Source organism: Eulemur rufifrons, chromosome 5, assembly GCF_041146395.1.
Source record: "Eulemur rufifrons isolate Redbay chromosome 5, OSU_ERuf_1, whole genome shotgun sequence".
NCBI lineage: Eukaryota > Metazoa > Chordata > Mammalia > Primates > Lemuridae > Eulemur > Eulemur rufifrons.
In genome coordinates this window covers 22,724,471-22,747,574 of record NC_090987.1, presented here as the reverse complement: position 1 = coordinate 22,747,574, position 23,104 = coordinate 22,724,471, and the positions used below count along the sequence as shown (strand labels likewise).

General features: G+C 41.8%; 1 protein-coding gene across 2 annotated transcripts in view; it reads right to left on the bottom strand.

The window, feature by feature from the left end:
* EPG5 (ectopic P-granules 5 autophagy tethering factor) overlaps positions 1-23,104 on the bottom strand; it is an 86,203-nt gene that overhangs the window by 61,064 nt on the left and 2,035 nt on the right. For both annotated transcript variants that reach the window (XM_069468445.1, XM_069468446.1), the window contains exons 2-11: positions 14,717-15,658; positions 13,257-13,500; positions 12,096-12,232; positions 10,755-10,862; positions 9,686-9,759; positions 7,682-7,787; positions 5,185-5,299; positions 4,606-4,756; positions 3,904-4,059; positions 750-907 (exon numbers count right to left, since the gene is read on the bottom strand). In XM_069468445.1, coding sequence (XP_069324546.1) covers positions 750-907; positions 3,904-4,059; positions 4,606-4,756; positions 5,185-5,299; positions 7,682-7,787; positions 9,686-9,759; positions 10,755-10,862; positions 12,096-12,232; positions 13,257-13,500; positions 14,717-15,658 — 2,191 coding nt within the window. The remainder of the gene's footprint in view (positions 1-749; positions 908-3,903; positions 4,060-4,605; positions 4,757-5,184; positions 5,300-7,681; positions 7,788-9,685; positions 9,760-10,754; positions 10,863-12,095; positions 12,233-13,256; positions 13,501-14,716; positions 15,659-23,104) is intronic.

Genomic DNA, 23,104 nt, shown 5'->3' with positions numbered 1-23,104 from the left:
AAAGATTAGGCAAATGAGAAGATGAAAAAACAGCAAATTCGAGGAGAATCAAATATTGCAAAGACCTGACTCTCAAGGTTAGAACCTGTCAAAGCAGATGAAACTTCTCTACCTTGCCCATAACTCCTGGGCCAGGTGACACAGGTCTTAAAAGAGATTTAAAAAAAAAAAAAAGTGCTCTGAGTGCCTGGAGTCCAGAGAGAAAACTTCCAGCAGCAAGATCCACCACTCCAGGGTGAGACAAGGCTGGTACTGCCTCTTCAGGTCTGGAACCACATCCACTCCAGAGCTGATGTGTTGACAGCTACATCTGCCACAGGTGCTAACAAGGAGCCTGGCAGACAGTAAGCACTGGATGAAAGGAAAGGACACTACAAAGGAGACCTACCCAAGACCAAACTGTGTAAGGGAGTGCTGCTAACCATCCCAGGCACCTTCAGAGGAAATGTCTATTTTCTGTGTTAACTATTGCACCCACACAATTAGCAGCCAGGGAACAGACAGTGGCTGGCAGGCACTCTCACCTAGCTTACTCCATGTAGGACTAATCAAATTTGGATTTCAGATATGTCAGTTGCTATCTAATAAATCAAAATAACAGATCGGTCTGTCAAACTTCAAAATCATTACGCTTGAGTACAGAGTAAAACATTTTCTCTTGGTCCTCCTAACAGTAAAAATGACGCAGTGAAGAGAGAAGCCCACAAAGGTAGGGAGAGCTGGACTCTGCCCACCGGGCGGGGCTGTACCTTGGAGCCGCTGCTTGCACTGCGCAGGCTGGAGGATGGAGCACAGCTGCTGCAGGTTCCCGCTCTCCACCTGGTGCATGAGGTAGAAAAGCTTCCAGAGCATTTGGACAGACAGCGTCCCGAAGGGCATTTCGGACATAAACAGCCAAATGCCAAGTCTGCATTTTTTAAAAAGAGCAGGAATAATTTTATTTATTAGCCAGCTTCACTACACTAAGAAAGTATACAAACCTTCAGCTCTCACAGAAAAAAAGATTCTTAAATCACACTACCAAAATTTGCCCATGCTTTGGGTCATAAACACCTCAAGGATAAATAACACCCAGTGACTCAGTGATCACTGAAAGAAGTTCACACTTCTCAGCCTCACATTCAAAGACTTTCACAATGAACCTCTGGTCTTTATTTCCAACCAGAGCCTTCTTTGCATTCAGAATATTCTTGCATTCCAACAAGCAGGAAGAGAATCTCCTATACCTCCAGGCCAATGTCCCTCCATGTGTGAAGCCCTCCTCTGATTTCTTCCTTGGCACTATTACAGAACTCCATCCATACCTGACTTTGGCAGTATCATACCTTCCATCGGTGGTTCCCATGCTGCAGTAGCAAAAGAATCACCTGGAGACTGTGGAAAATGTAGATTCTGCAGCCCCACCTATAGAGATCCTGATTTTGTAGGTCACAGCTAGGGCCCAAGAATTTGTACCTCGTATAGTCACCCGTGGTGACTCAGATTCAAGTGATTCTTAAACCATGCTGTGAGAAACACCTCAAGCTACTGTGATTGACGTAAACCTACTAGCCTACCAGTAATCTGAGAGCAGAGACCAGATCTTGTTCATCTTTATATAAACCAATTTGTAACTAGAGCCTTGTAGTTTAATTATCTGCTACCTAAACCAGTATCTCAAAAGCAATCAGCACTCAATAGATGCTTATTAACACACAGACTGCCACATTAGAAAAAAAAATTTTTTCCTTGGAACCACTTTGTTTTATTAGGAAAACAGAATAAAAACTTTGGAAACAAAACAATTCTTTCTAATTTAATGAAAAATTTGCTATTTTTTATTGTTTTCTGTACGAGAGCTATATGCAACTTCAAAAATAGTTCTCGAAGCTCCCAAGGTAAAGAGATGTGTGAGTTACATATGCTTCCGAGGCCCTGGGCTCAAAACTGGGGTGAGTTAAATACAACTCACATGGTAGTTAATGTGTTAAAAAAAAAAAACTGTATGTGAATTCTTTCACAATTTTTCAAAAAATCTTTAAAAAAAAAACAAGGAAGCACTCAAAATTGTTGCTATATTTGGGGCACAACTACAAATTGATCAATTACAAACAAACCAAGCTTATTAAAAGAAAAAGAAAAAAGAAAAGAATAGTGTATGCCTAATCCACACCTAAGAACCTAGGCAGACGACTAGTAGCCCAAACCCACATTGACATGAACCCTGGAAAAGCCAGCCAGACTCCTGAGCACGAGGTGAAGAAACTTCTCTAAGTTCAGCAGGGCCAGGCTTCTGTCTTATTAATTATCCTAACACCTAACATGGGACCTGATGCTGTTTTGTAACTCTAAAACAATGAAGGGGCATTGTAGAGGCCTTAAAAGTAATGTCACAAAACGGTATATTTCAGGCTACAAAATTCCCTACATGGCAGACATGCAGGAAACTTGCCTGAGGTTTTTGCTGCCTTCTGATTTTGTTTTAGGTTGAGGGGACAGCTACTGTCTGAAATTTCCATTGAGGTGTTAAATAAATTTAAAGGTCATGGCTTTATTTGGTTCTCATATAAATTATTTCCTAAAATAAATTATACTCAAGAACAATAGCTCTCAACATTTTAAAATGTAAAACAATGATCTCTGTAAGTAACCAGAATGAAAGCTTTGCCACACGGTTAAGCCAGCACAACAAGAGTGACAGATCAGAGATGGAGACTCTTCCCAAGCACCACATCGGCTTCAGCGGGCAGGTGCGACTGTACTGTCTCCCTGGTACCACCCTGCACAGGATTTGGTGCATCTCATGAGATCACCAAATGTATACTGTACATGCAACAAAAGTAATCTGAAGATAAATTTCTATGCCCAAGTTCTATTTATGTTAGACCCATGCTTTTTGAGTGCCTAAAAGTGGTTAACACTTAGCTAGGATCTTTCTCTAAGCTATTCGGTTCTGCATCTGAAACCACACAAGAATCACCACTACTTACATTTGAAAAGTCCTTTATGATTTAAAAATTATCTCCACACATTAACACAATTCATTCTTGTAATATATCCGTGAGGTCAATGGAATAGTCATTATTATCATCTCCATTTTACAAATGAAGAAAGTGAGACCATACATATTAAGTGACTTGCCCAGGGTAATAGTAAACAGCAGATCAGGACACAAATTCATCATAACAACACATAAATCAGGGACTGAGGCTAAGAGTCACATAGCAAAAGAGAGTATAGACAGCTGGCTCAAGAGCAGGCAAAGTGGGGGAGGGCTAGCAGTTCATGAGTAGGGCTGGGTGGGGCTGGAAGCCAGACCCCTCCTAGTGAAGGGTGCAATCCTGTGGCAGAACCTGCTCCCACACTTGGCCCGAGACAAGGGAAAGCAGCATGGGGTGCAGAGCCGTGCCCCTGCCTATGCCTCAAACGTACCCAGGATGCAGCACAGACAGCATGATCAGAAGACACCATTTACACAGCCAAGACAGGGGACCAAGCCCCACGACATTCCTAGACCTAAAACCCTTACAGTGAGACAAGCTGAGCAATAAAGTCAGCAAATCATTTGCACCACATGCTGAGCGCCTACTGTGCCTCGCTGTAGGCACTGCAGTTGGGTGTGTAATAGAATTCATCCTCTTTTCCCCGGCTCAAGGCTGCCCCAAAAGTTCAATGGTGGCAAAAAACTGAGATACTAAAACTGACTTTTATTTTAAGACAGAAAGAAACCTGAGAGAGAGATCATTTCCATCAACAGGGGGTGCTCTATAGGTAAGGAAACTAAGGCCCACAAATTTGCCCTAGATAAGAAATAGATGAAATACACTAAGACATTATTATAAGAGATCTACTTCAGAAGACTTTCACTTCAATCTTTCTTACCAGGCAGGGAGTTACTTCTCACCAAATATCACCATGTCTTACCTTTTGGCTTTCAGCACATGTAGGACAGCCCTCAAAAATAGCTCATCAAATTCAATCTGTAGTTTCTCCAAGGAGTAGGGCTGCAGGGCCAATCCTGAGCCTCGGTTGTGACTCACATACTGTGCCCAGTGGTCACTCACATAGCCAAGGGTCATCCTGAGCATGAGGAAGAACAATACAGCACCTTTCATTAACTCACTCAGTGTCGGCACCTTTATGTTACATTTGAAGCATTAATTTATTCAACACATTTATTGAGTACCTACTATCTTCCAGGTACTGAAGGTAATGCAATGGGAAAAATTTAAAAATTCTACCTTTATGGAACCTACATTTAGTGAAGGGCAAACAGACAATAAACAAAATAAGGTAAAATATACAGTCTGCCACATGGTTGTAAGTGACACTGAGAAAAAGCAGGAGGGGAATAAAGTATATCTGGGGATGGAGGGGTGGGCGGGGGTAAGGAGGTTGGCTGGGTGCAGAAGAAGCCTCACTGAAGAGGAACATTGAAGTCTGGAAGACGGTGAGGAGTTAGTCACAAGAATATCTACGGCAAGCGTGTCCACGCAGAAGAAACTGCCAGTGCAAAGGCTCCAAGGGACATCAGGTATGTTTGAGGAACAGCACAGAAGCCAGTGCACTAAAGCAGAGTAAGGAAGAGGAGGCAGAGAATGAACGGTCGCTGAAATGGAGCATTACCTGATCATGTAACCAATTCGCTTCACAAACTGCCTGTAGCGTGCTCTGTTAAAGGTTTCTAACCCCACAGCCAGCAGTTCCACCAATGAGTTGGCAAAGGCAAAAATTTTCATCATCTCTTGAGGTCTTGTTGTTTCAGGTAAATAATCACCTGGAAGTTAATCAGATAAAAGGAAAAAGTTATAATTACTATGAAAAAACCCTAAAAGATACAGGTGTGTAAATACTTTAATGAGGAACCAAAGCCAAGATGGAGAAGAATTAACAATCCCACTACTCTGGCTCCTATGTCAGTGTGAAGGGGAAAACTTGAAACAAAGTGCAAAATTAAAAGTAATTTATTAAACTGGGCAATGCACAAGCGAGGCTTCCCAGACTTAAGCACAAAGTGGGAAATAAGCATAGGAGAAAAGAAGTCTACAATATGCACAAGAAAACCTGAACCAGCAGCCTATGCAAGAAGTAAGTCAAGGTGTCCATGCTCAGGGGACCAAAAAAAGAAGAAAGACTTGAAGCAGAGTTCCTGTGTTGGAGCTTGCCACTGCTACATGTTACATATAACAAACGAAATTAGTCTACCTTTTGCTTTAAACCCAAGAAGATGCTGAAAGAGTTCATGAAATGGGAACTGTGATAAAAGGATAACCAAGTCATCCTCATTAAGGAGAATCCAACTGGTCTCAGGGTCTTCATCCTAAGGGAAAAGATAGAAAATCACGTCAGCTGATTTGATCAGATCACACTATGGTCTACGGTTACAGGAGCTAAGCTATCACAGGTCTCAAGGTACACAAGTGACATCCTCATGAGTCTTCATGGACTTTTCCTCCAGGACTGAAATTTATAGTCTCAGTTCCACACAAAGCCAGCAAATCCTCTGAAATTATACGCACAATTTTACATGGATCTGGGTCATGGCCATGACCAGTGACTGAAACTGGTCTCATTAAATTTTCACCCCAAAGAAGATGCAAAAAAGAAATCCTCTACAGTGGGGACTTCACTATAGGGCTCAGTGTTCTGACATCATTTAAAGAATCATGTACTGGAGTCCAAGTTATTTTAGTTACAATTCTCTTCCCCCAAAATCAAGGTCCACTGCAGTACTTAACAGTCTACTGAGGAAGCAATTAACATTTGCTCCAGATGACTGAAGTTCTGTTGTCAATTAGTGCTGCTGAAAGCAAGATAAAAACAACAGAGGTCATACCCAGAGATTATATAGGGGAAAATTTGGGGGGTCTTTTTGTTTGATACATAGTACTAAAGTCACCTTAGAAAGCAAGCTGACTTACATCTTAAGATATACTACACTCAAAATCGAAGGATGGAGTGGGCACAGTGGCTCATGCCTATAACCCTAGTAGTCTGGGAGGCCGAGGCAGGAGGATAGCTTGACCTCAGGAGTTTGAGACCAGCCTGAGCAAGAGTGAGACCCCATCTCTACTAAAAATTGAAACATTAGCCAGTCATTGTGGCACATGCCTGTAGTCCCAGCTACTCAGGAGGCTGAGGCAGGAGCATTGCTTGAGTCCAGGAGTTTGAGGTTGCAGTGAGCTACGATGACACCACTGTACTCTACCCGGGGTGACAATGCAAGACTCTGTCCGGCGGGGGGGGGGGGGGGGGGGGGGGGGAATGGATGTAAAAAGATCCTGAGAACCTAAAGAATATATCACCTCAATTTCAACAAGGGACTAATGCGATTCATTCATCATTTCCTTAAGCTACTCATTTTTACCCTCTTCTATGTCTAAAATGGCTAACAAACAAGAGCCTCAGAAGCTCTACTTAGAGCAGTAGTTCTCAACTCTGTCTGTACATTTGAATCACCAGGGAGACTCTGAAATACCTGCAGGTCTGGGTGGGGGCCTGGGCAAGGTGTGTACATTGCCCAGGTGACTCTACTATACAGCTAGTGTGGAGAACCCACTGACGTGGATGATCCACAGTGCCGTCCTTCCCACGGCCTCTTCTGATTCCACAACACTCCCAACTTTCTCATCAACTCCCAAGTACCTGAACTCACACAACATTCAGTGAGTGCTAACCAGAAGCCAAGCACCAATGCAGGGTCCTTCATCATTATCTAGCTCTGGGAATAAATGCAGAAAACCTGCCAGAAAAAAAGACTTCTTCCCCAAGAAAGGTCACTCTGAAAAAAGAAAAAATATTACTCCACTACAATATTTAGAAGATCAATTTGTGCTAGCTCCTGAGAAGCTCTCTTAAGGACAACTGCTCAGTCTCTAGCCAAGATGTGTGCATGTCCACATCATGTATCACCACCTCACCATCTGCAAGTCTCAGGAGGTGTAAAACCATGACCATGAAGGGGGATGCTCATCTCTGAATGAGCACTGGGGGAAATACACAGACAGGATCACCACAGCTGCCGTGACTGTCGTTCTGAGAACTGTCTGTTGTTCAACTTCATCTCCTTTTAAAGACAGGGATTTTAATAAATTCAGTCACTGACCATCCCAGACAAGAACATCAAATCAGGATTTGGACCAGAATAAAGGACTAGAACTAATAATTAGATGGAGAAAAAATAGTTACAGTAGAAAGAAAAATTAACAAGCATTATCTCAAGAAGCTGGATTTTGATCATTAAATTCTCACCAAAATAGAAAACCATCTTTTATCTTTCAAATGAGAAGATCTGGATAAGAAGTTTGTAAGAGTTAAGGGAGAAACTTGGTAAGCTTCGGCCACTCAGACCATCTGTAGGGGAAACCCCAAGCCCAGAAACTTGTTACCACATAAAAGAAACTCCTAACATAAATTTTACAGAATATGACTGTATTTAATTTCTAGGTGCCAAACTGCCTAGAGAAAGGTAGCAGGCTCTGGAAGCTCCGCATCTAATGACACTATGATTTGGGATAAGGTACTTCACTCCCTCTGCACCTCAGTTTCCTCGTCTGTAAAATGGGGATCACAACAGTCTTACCTCATGGGGTTGTTGGGAGAATTAAATGAGATACTACATGAAAGGTGCTTAGAACAATACCTGGCACTCAAGGAGGGTTCAAAAATGATTAATTAAGATAATGCAGACATGTCGAGTTACCTCTTCTCCTCCCTCATCTACTAGCGTCCAGGTCCCAGACCCAGGCCCCGAGGAAGATGGCTTCCGCTCGCTGGGCTTCATGTGGCACATAAACTCGGCTCGATTTCTAAAGGACAAGGGAAATCACTCAATCACATGCACACAGAAAGCCCCATATGAGTGCATTCTGCATCACCTACTCACCCTGAAGAGTCAGACATCCACCCAATCTCCAAATGGTTTAAATTAGTAAATAAAAACTGGTTAAAAGCAAGGATACTAAAACCTCACTAATTTTGGTGGAGAGGCCATAACCAGTCTGACTCAGTAATGAGAACTGCAGAAAAGCAGTTATACTAGCAGTTCCCAGCACACAGTGGGAGCTCAGCACATACGGACAGCTGCAATACCTTAACCCAACCCAGGCTCACAAAGTGTTACCAGGGAGATGACTCTAGCAAGCATGCCTTATTGAATACAAAGGGTAATGCAGAGGGTTTTTTGTTTAAAGCAAAAAGTACATATAAATACAAAAACATTTGTGAGTCAAAGCATATCTACCACGTGTAGAAGCAGCTCCCATATCCAGGCAGTAAGGAGAAGGAAGCTGGGAGAATTCCTGCCAGCCAGGCTTTTTCACAAGCTGTTGGCCAGATCTGATAAGCAGGTGTAAGCAGGAAAGTTTCCTCTCAGACCACAACCCAGTTCTGTCCTCTGTTCCTTCCTCTCTGCCCTGACCCTGAAATATCACCCACTCCTACCTTTAATCAGAAACTTTCGATGACTTTCAGCTCTGTAGCTCTAGTGCTGACCTTTCAACCTGACAGGCTCCAATCCTGAACTCCAGATGACCACTGGTATGTGTCACTTATATGTGTCCACTGTATGTATCAATGACCTCAAATTTTCCTCCTTTACAAAACAGCTCTCCTTGCTGTCTTTTCGGTCTGATAGGGCTGCCAACACCCTCTCACTTGCTCGGACTCAGAAGTCCAGAGTTACATCTGACTCATTCCTTTCCCACATGCTCTATTTTATCAGCTACTAAATCCTTTCCTGGAAAGACGAACTTTAGCTTCCCTTCCTCTTTCCCACCACAATTACCCCAATTCAAGTCAGAGGTAGATAGGCTTTCTAGAACAAAAGAGCCAGTGGTACACTGCTCAGGGTTACCTACACACAGATCCTGCCTTCTACCCCAAAAGGATGTGACCTCCTGATGCTGGGTTGGGTTCCAGAGCCAGGAGAGCTGGACATCTGTAACCATTCAATTAAGCAGATGTGCATACTCTTCTGCCTCCAGTCCATCCTAATCTCCCTTAAATACAATGTTTACTACTGTTTTAAAACCCTCAACTGCTACAAAATCCAGACCAGATCAAAGCTAGATTCCTCCACCTCAATTTCAAGGCCTTCTATAATCTAACTTCCCCTAGTCATTCATTTTTGCCTTCCCTCTAGCTAAGCTAATCCCCTACCTGTTCTCTGTGCGGCTATCCTAACCTGTGCTGGGGCCTTTGCTCATACTGTTCTCCCACCTACACGCCCTTGCTAGTCTCCTCTCCTCTGGAAATCCAATCCATTCTTCAAACCCAGCTCAACTACCATGGAACCTTCTCTAACTACTCCACTCAGCTCTTTATTCTCTTCATTTTTATTGCATCAGTCATAGCTTCACAATTCAGCACTTAAATCTCTTTGCACTTTTTTTCCTCTGGCACTAAATCTCTTCTTCCAAGGAACAGATCATCTTTTTGTGCCGGTGGCACCTTTCACAATGGCATATATGATAAGAGAGGTAAACCCACTAAAAGGGGGACCCCCAAAAAGTTTATTTATACAAATGTAGTTAAAGGGTCACTATAAAACAAGAAATATCAAACCCAAAGAAAATCTACAAAGCTAAATTCTAGAGTGCTGACACTTCCCCTAGTAGTTCTTTGGATCTGGGGAGTTTAGTAAGTCAATGCCTTGAAGGAAATAAAGATTTCAACTTCTACTTCATGAAGCTCTTTTCACACTTACTTGACAGGAGACATCAGCAGGGCAAGGGACTGCATAAAATGAAAGACCCCTGATGGGTTATTCAACACCTTGATCTGAAATCAGAAAAGGAAAAAACATACTGTAGAAAACCAATAACCCAAGCGTCCACTATCTTAGTTCATAAACATTCTAACAAAACTTGTTGTTTAGACAACAAAGCTGAAATTGGCACCTAACCAAAATGAATGAGACGCAGCTGGGTTACCTAGCAGCACTGAGTCAGCTGTACTCAAAGGGTAGAGGTAGCTGAGCAGTTTATGTCAACCACCTATAGCAACACGGGAGGAAAGATACCACTGCTGCTTTAACCCGAAGAGAAACAAAACCAAAACAAAAAAAATCCTCCTTCCACCTAAAAAGATTCAGACTTCTTGCCACCAGAAATAGTCAAGAAAAGGAAATGTGGAGAAATTGAACTTGGCAAACACTGTGGCTCCTGACCATCTGAGTGGTTGCTCTAAGTGAAAAAGTGATGCAAAGGCAAGCAGCAGAGAGGAGAAACTATAGACCACACAGTCAACTCCTAAGTGAATGAAAGTTGATCACACAGACCTGAGATCTCTGCTAGTATTAAGGAAGTTTGAGATGTGATGATTCCTGTTTTACCTGTTCCAACTGTGGTGTGAGATGCATTAATTTAGGAAGCTGTGTTGAGTACTATAGAAAAAGAAGTCCTGGTGAGCCTTCCTGCACAGAAATTCTATAGAATTAAATACTACTGAACCTACCAAGCCAGACTACAATTGAGCTTGTGCAATTCTATCATAATTTCATCAATTGTGGGTGGCCCACGAAGTTTCAGCATAGAAACTCCTACAAATATATACTGGATATATTTTAAGAATTTTATTCTAAATATCAATATTTTTTAAGTTGCCTTTTTTTATTATAAATTTTTTTCAAAAATAAAAATGACTTTACATATTCTTTTTTTTTTTCCTGCTCCTCCATGGGTTGGAGCTTTTTTTTTTTTTTTAATAAAGCCATTGCTTCAGGAAAATGTCTAATAAAACCTCTACCCCACCCACCAGAAGACCATTCATCATACCTGGATGAAGGGAACAGCCCATTTACTAACACCAGCTGGGCATCGAAGAATATGGTTTAAAAGGAAGAGGTGATCTCCAGGACAGCCAACTTTCTGTAGTACTGACACCTGAACAATAAAGGACATATGGTCTCACTCACTATTTTAACAAAAAACAAATAAATAAATAAATGATAATTTATCTAGGGGGCTAATAACCTCATTTATCCAATGTTAAATACACAAAATCTTTTAGCGTAACCAGACATAAGATATACTATTTACCAGTTGAATTTCTACCACAGAGGCACACGGAGACCTGCAACTCTATGAGTACTATGATAACATTGTAAGAAGTTTCTCTGCAAATCTAATTTTTTTATTTTCTGGCAAATTACACATCATTAATGTTCCTGGCCACAAGTGAATACATACAAACAGTTTATTCTTAGTTTGTAATAATTTCTTAAGTCCAAACAAATATGCTGGAAGTCACCCTTTATTTAAGAACTCTAGTGTGAACCTCTGAAAAGCACCCAAGGTAGCCCCATTCAGAAACATAACCAATAAATAAATACCCCCCCAATACTAAACCTAACATCTTTCCTAAGTTTTCCACATCCTGACACCTTTCTTCTTTCTCTTTAAAAAAAACTTTTAAGTATGACTAAGTGTAACATTAAACATCAGATGACAAAAGAATGACATATGGAAATTTTTTAGATTAGGTACAGATTGAGCATCCCTTACCCAAAATACATGGGACCAGAAGCGTTTCAGATTTTGGATTTTTTCAGATGTTGGAATATTTGCATATACATAATGACATATCTTGGGGATGGGACCCAAGTCTAAACACAATATCCATTTATGTGCCATATACAACTTATACACATAGCCTGAAGGCTATTCTATAAAATATTTTTAATAATTTTGTGCATGAAACAAAGTTTATGGTAAGTACTTACATGTGGAATTTCCCACTTGTGGAGTCATGTAAGAGCTCAAAAAGTTTGGAATTTTGGAGCATTTCGGATTTCAGACTTGGAAATTAGGAACAGCCAACCTGTCCCTATTTCTGAATACACATCTAGCCTTCAATTTGGCATACTTCCTGCATTTCCATTTCTTCCTAAGTTGAAGGCCAGGTTCACTTAACATAATATTTATTAAAGAGAAAAGCACTTTGTGCTCAATAATGCACTAAATAACTTACTACCATCATCATAATCAAAGTCACTAACTCATTAAATGAATTAGCTGAAGAAGCTACTGAAGAAAGAATATGGTGAAATAAGAGGTAATTCTTAAATTATTAGGGAAATAAAATAAAGACTATCGTGTCTATTTCTGTTTCCTTACCAATTTCTGCAGCCAGAGAAGAATATCATCATGGAACTGAGTATCTTCATTGACTCTCCTGGTGAACATGAATAAGACACTAATGCATTCCTTTAGATGACACAGATCAGAGGGAATGCTTTCTGTCTGTTTAGAAGCTATAAATTAAAGAGAATATTAAATGAGTCCTTCATAAATGGTATTTTTGGGAGAATTCTGAGTGTCTTAAACAAAAAACCTGTTAAAAGAGTTACTTCAAATCAAAATATAAGGCGAAAAGTTACATCAAAATATCTGAATTTCTACTAAATAGACAAACCAAAAAAGTATTGAACTTTGAAGTATTTCAAAGCAAAGGAAAATCAACCCCACCTATAATGCATTATTTTTTATTTGAAAATCAGCAGATCTCTGACCTACCCCAAGCTCTTTGATTAGTTAAGACAACAAAGTGGAGGAGGGAGAACTTTAAAGGATCCTAATAATCTCTCCCAGGAAAGAAAAATTTGCATAATTCAATAAGTACATTTAATACTTAATATATTGGTAGTAAAGGCTAATTTCTTTTTTTTATTCATTTAATTTATTTTTATTTTTAAAAATAGAGACAGGGTCTCACTCTTGCTCAGGCTGGTCTGGAACTCCTGAGCTCAAGCGATCCTCCTGCCTCAGCCTCCCAGAGTGCTAGGATCACAGGCATGAGCCACCGCGCCCAGCCAAGTCTAATTTCTTAAAACCTAAAATAAGATGAAAAATTCAGTACATTATAGAGCCTCTGCAGGAATATTAAACAAAATAGTCCAACAAACTGGACAAGCAAAAATAAAGTGCAAAAGACAAAGGATGAGAAAGTATTTGGATTATTAGTTTTATAATCAAAAACTATATCTGGACTCAACTTGGTAAAAAGCACATAAACTAGGACAGCAAGGAACATTAATGATAGATTTCTGGCATCCTAAGGAAGCAGAGAATGACAGCCCTGGGGAAGGGAGGCCTAGCACTGATCCTTAGAGATGTCATTAGGGCAGATCTCAATGCTACATTGGGGGAGGCAAGGCAAAACTGCAAGTGCAAATGTACCGTGTAGGACCAAATACAACATAGTCAATTTGACCAAACTATGCCCCTCAATTTTTTTCATTTCAAAACACAAGAGTGAGATCTTCATTTCTTACACACCTTGGCCTTGCTGATGAATTGCTAAAGATCTCAGAACAGCCGAACTATTGAGCAACGCGTAGATATAAGACTCCACTTGCAATCTCGAGAGCACAGCAGTGTAAGAATGCAGGGCCAGGGTCTGGTGGAGGTGCTCAGATTTGGCATCAAATAGCTTCTTTAGCTCCCCCAGTGCATTCTCATTCATCTCTACTCGTTGGTAGCGATGATAGCCGGAAACTTTCACTTGATCTGCACAGACACCCTACCAGTACACAAAAAGGTAAAATATGAAACCAGTTACTCTTTGCGTCTGCAGCAATGAGGCAGGAGGTACAAGATATATAGACTTCAGTACATCTTCAAAGAGCTTGTAATTATGGTGAGGGGACAATACTGCTGCATAGAAAATACTGCCAGCAAATATGTGATCAGGTGCAATGGAGTATAATGCCAATCACAAAACACATCACAAGTTCAGACAAGGTCAGAGTAAGAAGTGGTCAGTGGGGACAGGTACATGGAAATAATAGATCTTGTCCCTAAGACTCTCATGATTGATGCTCTTACCTTCTGTCTCATGAACACTTAGGCCAATGTGACATCCTCTCCACTTCAAGGTACCTCAAAATATCTCTGGACCTACCCTCATCATTCCTTGTGGTTCTGCTCAAAAGAAAGAAACCCCTCTCCTTTCCAACACTAACTCCCCCAGCTGTGTTCTAGATTCTACCCTCTTTTTCCATACTGTTCCTTCTCCATAGCCTCTTCCTATCTATAGAGATCCACGGTCTCCCAACGAATGAGGGTTAAGGACAGGGGAATCACATGCTTCCCTCCAGTAACTCCTCCAGCTTCCCTTCACTGCCACACTTACCAAGAATGGCCTTCTCATCCTTGTTATAACCTCCCAATCCACTACGTAATGGCTTTCTTCTGGTCACCCTGGCCTCCACAGGGTCACACTAATGGCCTTACTTGTTTCCTCATCTCCTCTCAACCTTGACACTCTCTACTCATTAGATGTTTGTGGTATTATGTCCAACGTCACAAACCAATGGCCCATGGGCTGAATTTGACCTGGAGACATGATTTGCTTGACCTATACTGTGTGTGTATGTGTGTGTGTGTGCCTGACTTGTTGCCAACATTTGCAAATTAGAATCCCTCACATAAAAATCCAGATTTCTAGTTTTTCTCAGAAAAATCGTAAGATGTGGCAATGCTGGACCATCACAACCTCACAGCAATAATCGACTAGAACTTAAGAGTCGCTGTCTCCTCTAGACCACCATCCCACTCAGCCTGTTTCACTTCTCCAGGTCACACACCAGGCCCCTGTGGGCATTTGACTTTGTGATCCCTGCACTGTACTACTCTTGGCTGAGACAGGGTCGGGCATAGGGAGCAGCCTCCAGACGTGGATGGCACCACTGGAATGGCAGCTCCACTGCAAATTCCCCAGCTCCTGATCAAAATACCTGTACAGACAATTGTTCCTCCTTAAAGTGCCACAGACGACTTTTAGCATTTTGGCAATCAGACGTCAAAGTGAGCAGCTCGGCTTCGGCCAGTAGCAGTTGCTTCCTACATCGTGAGTAATTCAAAAGCAACTCATAAAATTCATGCCTGTCCTGATGAGCCATGCTGTCAAATTCTTCCAGATATGACTCAATGTTTTCCAGCCATGAACCAGGCTCCAAGATTTTTAGCTGTTCTTTAGTAAAAGGTACCAGTTCTGGTTGAGACGGGAGTTCTGGGTAGAGTCGCTCACTACGAAGCAAGGGTTTCACGGCCACCAAAGCTGGTACTTCTCCAGCCATGTCCGCTGGCAGCTGGGGATACAGTTTCTTCACTCTAGGTGGCTTTAAAACATGTTTGGCTTCACAAGAACTCTGCAAGCCAACATTTTGTAGCACCTCTGAAGAACAACCCAGGGCTTGTATGTCTTCTTTCCTATTCTGAATTTCTCTAACTTCTAAGTTTTCCATTTCCTGCTGAGTATAAGAAAAACTAGATCGAAGTGTGCTTTCCGAAAGTCCACATTGCACCAATTTATTTTCCTCTACTTCTGTAAAGTTCTTGGGGGTTTCTACTATAGTTCCAACACTGTCTCCAGGGTCAACCTTTGGCTTGACTGTACAGTCCCCCACACAGGTTCTGAGATCTCCCCCTTCCTTCAGGGGCTCTGGGTTACTCAGGGACCCCTCATTGCTTATAGTTAAGGAGGTGAGTGGTACATCAAACATTTCACTTTCATTTTGTCCACTGGCCTCATTTTGGAGCTGGGACTCAGTTAACACCTTCAGATGGTCGCCTTTGAATTCACAGGCTGGAGAAGAGCTTTCCTGCTGTCTGGAGGTTTTTGGAAGAAAAATTTCATCAGGCTCTTCCCTCTGCAAGGTTTCATATTTTTTCTTTTCCTAAAAACAAGATTTATAATGTGAAATAACTTGTAACAATAATTGATGCTCCCAGCATGGGGAATTTTTAAGTTGTATATGAAAATCTAAATTTTATCATTTAACAAATAGAAGAACCAAATTCACTTCATAAGCAAAGTGTTCCACAATTCATATTGTCCAATTTTCTCCAATGGGAGAAAATATCTACAACACAAATCTCTTGTAAGGGGCATATATCTAGACTACACAAAGAACTTTTATAACTCAATAATAAAAAGAAATACAACTCAATTTTAAAACAGGCAAAGGATCTGAATAGACATTTCTCCAAAGATAAACAAATGACACATCAGAAGATGCTCCACATCATTAGCCATTAGAGAAATACAAATCAAAACCACAATGAGATACCATGTAACATCCACTAGGATGACTATTCAAAAAGTCAAATAATAACAAGTATTGGTAAGTATGTAGAGAAATTAGAACCTTCATACTCTGCTGATGGGAATGAATATAACATGATGCAGCTACCAAGAAAAATAGGGTTAAGATGGCTGCACAACCCTTAGATCACACTAAAACCCACTGAATTATGCACTAACAAGGCCAATTGTATAGTATGTGAATTCTATCTCAATAAAGCTGTTAAGAACAAAGGTTAAAAGAAGTTAGTAAAGTGAGAAATGAATGAAACTAAGGAAGTAGAGAGTGGAATGCAGAATAAAAGGAGGCTTTTGTTTCTCTTTTCCTAAGCTGTAAGAGAATTCTGGGATGTTAGATGCTAACAGGGAGAAAGCCCAAAGGCAGGGAGCAGGGGGTAGTCACAGGACGGTCCCCATGATCCCAGCCCGGCAAACAACCACACCCCTACCCCACCCCTCAGGCCACCCCAAGGCTTCTTCCCCAGCCTAACCCTCAGGAAGTTTTTAACTTCCCACTGTCCCTCCCACGACCTCACCCCAATCCCACCTCACTGCTTCCTCTCCCCACTCCAGGATTGCCCTTGCAATTTCAAATCCTTCCCTTCCACCAGCTACCACTCCTAAACTTGTTAAATCCACACCCTGCAGCCCTACCTCCCCGGGAATCACCATAACCATAATCATAGCAACAGATAAAGAGGTTACATAATCAATTAAGAGACTTTTCTTTTTAACTTTCCTACCACTTCTGGAAGAACACAGCAGCTTTTTATTTAGGCCTTTATTTCCCCTGTGGGTGGAATGCACTTCTCTGGGTTTCAAAAGCAGAACCAGAGAAAACTCTCCACCCCTGACTTTGTTAGGGAACTTAGGTCCGATAAGGAATTAACCTGGAGCTGCCCCAGGGAAGAAGGTAAGAGAAAAGGAAAGAGAAGCTGGTGTTTTAATTTGGAGGGACTAGCTACACCAAAGGAGGCAGGTGGAAAGAAGGGATGGACAATTTTGAGCAGGTAGCACACACCTGGCCCTGCTCCCTCAGAGATTCCCAGGACAGGGGCGGGGCATATGGAAGAAGAGGAGGGGAGCTGCAGTCATCACCGAACCTCATCATCATCTCAAGAGCAATGGTGAGGGCTTCCTGTGGCTCATTTCACTTCTCAAAGCACAGAACAGGGGAACAGGTCCTGAATGGTGTCCAAGCCTCCAGCTTCTGCTCCGCCAATTCATCCCAAACACCATCATAAGACTGATCTCCCTGAAACATCGCTCTGAACACCAGAGCAGTTGGGCTCTCCACTTAATGAAAGGCTAATCTTTAACTCTGGGACTCTGTGCCCCGGAGGACTCAGGTACGATCCTGTCCCAGTACAAACCTTTCCACACAGGCTTTCCTGTGAGCCCCTTCCTGCAACAGGTACCTGTTGTGGGCCCTGCTCGTACACTACCTCACATGGTAATTTATCTTTATGTTCTGTCTCCCCAAGTAGGCCACAAGTATCTTCAGGGCAGGGCTTTTATCTTGGGCCTCTTTGGACCTAATCTGCCTCTGATTTTCTTTTTTTTTTTTTTTTTTTTTTGTTGAGACAGAGTCTCACTTTGTTGCCCAGGCTAGAGTGAGTGCCGTGGCGTCAGCTTAGCTCACAGCAACCTCAGACTCCTCGGCTTAAGCGATCCTACTGCCTCAGCCTCCCAAGTAGCTGGGACTACAGGCATGCGCCACTATGCCCGGCTAATTTTTTTTTTTATATAGATTTTTAGTTGTCCATATAATGTCTTTCTATTTTTAGTAGAGACGGGGTCTCGCTCAGGCTGGTCTCGAACTCCTGACCTTGAGCAATCCACCCGCCTCGGCCTCCCAGAGTGCTAGGATTACAGGCGTGAGCCACCGCGCCCGGCCTCTGCCTCTGATTTTCGACACTGTGTTCAATAACGGTTTCTTTGGATAACAACGATGACCTACAATTCACAAGAATTTGAGTAACAGCTATGCAGTGAACTCTGTCCTAAGTACGGGAATTCTAAGATGAAGAAACTGAATTATCCAACAAATATTTATACTTACCATGTACTCTGGTACATTCAGAAGTTTATTTTTATATGTGTCACAGACAGCAGAGGGAAAAGCCAATGAATTCAGAAGAAAATAAACTTTCAGGCTGAAATCTGAATCTATCCTTGTGCTTAAAATGCAAAATTCCATTTCATTTAAAATAAAAGAGCCAACTTCCAATTACTTTGTCTACTTCAGTTAAAAAAAAGATAAACATACAAGAGGAGGACATACTATATATATAATAATCAGAGATCATAAAATAAAATTCAAACAACTCGATGTGTATCAAGTCACTTGTGTAAAAATCTGTGCTTACAAAATTTTAAGCAAAAGATATTCCTTACAACTAAAACTGGCCAAGCAGATTAAAAAGAATCTATTTCTTTATTTTTGATCTTCACATAAGTTACATACAGGTAAAAAATCAATTTTGAAATCATTCAACAGGAAAAAAAATAACCAGTAAATTATATAGAAATGAAAGAGTTGATGATAAAGACAGAAAACCATACTTAACTAATACATTACAGTAAATATGCCCTGGAGTGTTGGTATATGGGGAAAAAAACTAAAGAAGAACATAACTATTACCAACAGTAATCTCCAGGAGATGAAATTCTGGGCTTTTCATTTCTGGGCTGTACATTTTCCTGTGTGTGCGTATGTGTGTGTATACTCATACATACATTTTTTTTTTTTAAGCAATGAGAAAAAAAAGTAATCAGAAAGTAATCATTAAAAAAAAAAAAAAGTAGGTTTTTCTTTTTTGAGACAGGGTGTCACTAAGTTGCCCAGGCTGGACTCAAACTCCTGGGTTCAAGTGATCCTCCCACCTCAACCTCTCAGGGAGCTGAGACTACATGCACATGCCATCATGCCCAATCATAAATAAAGGGGGTTTTTTTTAAGCTTTGGAAAACAAATGGAAAGTTTCTATTCATCACTTGCAGTTCTTTCTCTATGGACTATTTTAAATAAAATTACAACTCTTTCCTTCCTTAAAAATGATGAAATACTTCATGAACGATGATGGTTTGATTGTACACATTTCATAGGATACTTATCATTAGATTATTTTAAAGGCAGGGTCTGTTTATCACGCACGTCTGTCTGTGTCCCCAGCACTTAGCACAATGCCTAGCACAGAATAGATGAAAAAGAAGTTGGGCACACAGGTACAACTATCAAATCAAAAGCTCTCAGGGCAGTTATAAGAATGTTACACAAGTGAAAAGGCTTAGGGGGAACAATGGCGATGATACCATTTTGCTATGAATACAACTTTTCCGGCTCCCCATTTCTTTGGTGTTGCCCTTAGCAATCTGACTTCATGTATCAGCAGTATTTTGCAGGCTTGATTCTCCCTCCTATCTTCCTACACTCTCAGTGAAGGGCACTGGGAACCATCCTACTTTGCAGGTGGCGCTTGCTCATTCTCCTTTGCTGGTTCTGCCTCTTAAAGTGGGAGGGTCTCTGGGTTCAGTTCTTGTCACTTTTTTAAACTACAGTACCCTCATTCCCACAGTGACCTAATTCAGTTTCTGGCTTTAAATACCACCTATATGTTAATGACTCCTAAATCTTTATCTCCAGGCTCTAGCTCTCTCCCAAAATCTAAATCCACATATCCAACCCTACTCTACATCTCCGTTCAAATGTCTGATAGACATTCATTTTAAAATTAACACCAAACTGAACTCATTTTCACCCAAAAAACTGTTCCACCCACCACCCTCTCCATCTCAGAGTCTTCCTTGGCTGTTTTCTCTCATACTCCACATCCAAACCTCAGCAAACCCCCTTTGCTCTCAGATTTCAAACACTTCTCACCACCTTGATTCTGACACTCCTGGTCTAAGCCTCCATCCCCTCTTGCCTGGATTATTGCAATTGTCTTAGATGGTCTCTGCTAATACTCGTGCTCCCTCAGTCTGTTCTCAACAAAGCAAGCACACTGATTCCATAAAGCTGCGGTCCCCAACCCCTGGGCCATGGACTGGTTGGTACCAGTCTGTGGCCTGTTAGGAACCAGGCCACACAACAGGAGGTGAGCAGCCATGGGCCAGCGAACAATGCTTCACCTGTATTTACAGCTGCTCCCCACTGAAGATCAGCAGCAGCATTAGAGTCTCACAGGAGTGTGAACCCTACTGTAAACCACAAGCCCTACTATAAACTGCGTATGTGAGGATCTAGGTTGCGTGCTCCTTATGAGAATCTAATGCCTGATGACCTGAGTTGGAGCTCAGGCGGTGATGCTAGCGCTGGGGAGCGGCTGCAAATACAGATTATCATTAACAAACAGGTTTGCCCAATAAATGTAATGTGCTTGAGTCATCCCAAAACCATCCTCCTTGCCCTCCCCCCCCAATCCATGGAAAAGTTGTCTTCCATGAAACGGGTCCCTGGTGCCAAAAAGGCTGGGGACTGGTGCTTTAAAGCACAAGTTGGATCATGTCACTCCTCAGCTCAAAAGCCTGGAGTGATTCCATGTGTCACTCAAGAGTGAAAGTTAAAGTCCTTACAAGGACCTACACAGCCTTACATGATCTGGTCCTCTTTCCTCTCTGACTTCATCCCCTACAGCTCTCTCCTCACTCACTCACCCTAACCATACTGCCTCCTTGCAGTTCCTAGGCCTTTGCCCCAGCTGGTCTCTCTGCCTGGAACACTTCTCCCCCAAGATTCTCATCACGTTTCTACTTAAATGTCACCTTCAGCTGGGCACAAGTGGCCCACACTTGTAACGCTAGCACTCTGGGAGGCTGAGGCAGGAGGATTGCTTGACGTCAGGAGTTCAAGACCAGCCTGAGCAAGAATGAGAACCCATCTCTACTAAAAATAGAAAAATTAGCTGGGCATCGTGGCACATGCCTCTAGTCCCAGCTCCTCAGGAAGCTGAGGCACGACGATTGCTTGAGGCCAGGAGTTTTGGGTTGCATTGAGCTGTGATGACGCCACTGCACTCTACCCAGGGCGACAGAGTGAGACTGTCAATAAGGACTACCCAGATCACTGATTTAAAACTGCAACCTGTCCTAGCCTCTCATCAGTACTCCCCACTCTTTACCCTGTCCTTTTTCTTTTTTTCACAGTACTTATCACCTTCTAAAACAATATTTTACTTTATAAGGTTTTGTTTGTTTGGCTTTTGTGTGTTTTCTCTGCCTTCCCCCTCTAGAATGCAAGTTCCATTAAAGCCAGGTTCTTTGGGGTCTTTCTCTTTTATATTTCAAGTTCCTAGAACGGTTTCTGGGACACATAGGTGATCAATAAATGTTTATTTAACAAATAAATGGATCTTAGAAGACATAAATGAAGCTAAACAATATACACAGCATCCTCCAACTTCAGGCCAATAACCTCTCCCGGCAGGGAGGGACTAGAGGTAGAAATCAATCATCCAGGCCATGGAGCAAGAGAGGATGGGGATTTCAAGGTCTTTCCTGTTTTCAGCTTTCTGGGACACATCTGTTTGTCCTTACCAATTACCAGCTCTTACTATCAGTGAGTTGCTGGCATTCAGAATTTAATATTAACTATAAAAACACCTAAGAATCTACTGTTCTTCACTCATAATTTACCAAGATTGATGAAGTCAGGGTCCTCAGAGTTGGGGGATTTTTTAGTAGAAAGTGATACTGAAAGAATGAAAATGTTATTAGGCAGCAGGTGATAAGCACCAGATACCCAACATCACCGAGCAGCTAAGTTCATCTACCTGATGATTAACATTGAGGAATGTAGGTCAGCTGCTGGGTAAATCCAGAAGCCACTCAAACTTCCTAGAGGCAATAGCACAAGGCGCTATCCACTTCCTCAATTCAGCCTTGGAACCATTTTATGGCTTTGTAAATAGTTGCCAAATTATACCACCGACGGTAAAGGTTTCATTGATGTCGGGCTTTACACCCATGACCAAACCACAGCCATCACTAAGAAACGCATCTATTTACTCTGAAAGAATTATTAATTTTCTAGATTGACAAGTATGGTGGGGTGGACCTTTCCCATTTGTTTTCTCATACTAGTCAGAGGAAATTTACGGGAGTAAATTTTTCTGAGTGACAAAGCTTGGAAACAGTCTTCAATACCGGCATTTATTTTGTCATTCAACAAACATTATCAAGTGACTATAGAGGCTGTGAAGGGTACTGGGAACAAGACGAGTCCCTCCCTGAGTTCACAGCTGAGAGAAGAGAAATGTTGGCAAAGTAACTACAAGTGAGATGAGGGACACAGAGTGCTACTGGAGGAGGGAGGGACACCAGAGTGGCGGGGGAAAGCTTCTCTGAGAAGTACTGTTTAGGCTGAGACATTGTAGATAAGCAGCAGTCAGCTTGGTGAAGAGGGACAGGAAGGGATGTCAGGACAGACGAAACAGCCTGTACAAAGGCCCTGAAGCAGGAAAGGACATACAGAGTTGGGAATCAAAGAAGAGTAGGGGGTAGAACTGAGGCTGAGGAGGAAGACAGAGGCAAGACCATGCAGGCCCTTAGTCCGTGCTTTGGACTCTGGCCTCCAAATCCCCAAGCGTGGCCCATCGACCAAATCCAAACTTCACAGAATAAATCCCTTTATTAAAAGGATTTGTTCAGTAAAATTCGGCTTCAGTCAAAAGGCCACACTCAAGGATCCAGAAGGTTCCCCACCCCTGCCTGGGTGATAGGAAACCTTTGAAAGGTTTTAAGGCGAGTAACATGATCAGTTTTGTTCTTAAAAATATCAATCCAGCTTAAGTTTAGAGAATAGGCAGCAAAAATTAACATAAAGAGGCCAGTTTAGCAGAAATCCAAGAAATCCGCCTTGGAGAAAGGTCGTGGTACTTAGGATGGAAAGAAATGGGCAGAATCAACAGAATATTTAGAAAATACAATTAGCAAGACTTAGTAACTGATTATTGGCGGGTGAGAAAAAAAATGTCAAAGATTTTGACCAAATGCTTCTGAAGTGAAGTCTTCTTCATAAGAAAATAAATCTATGAAT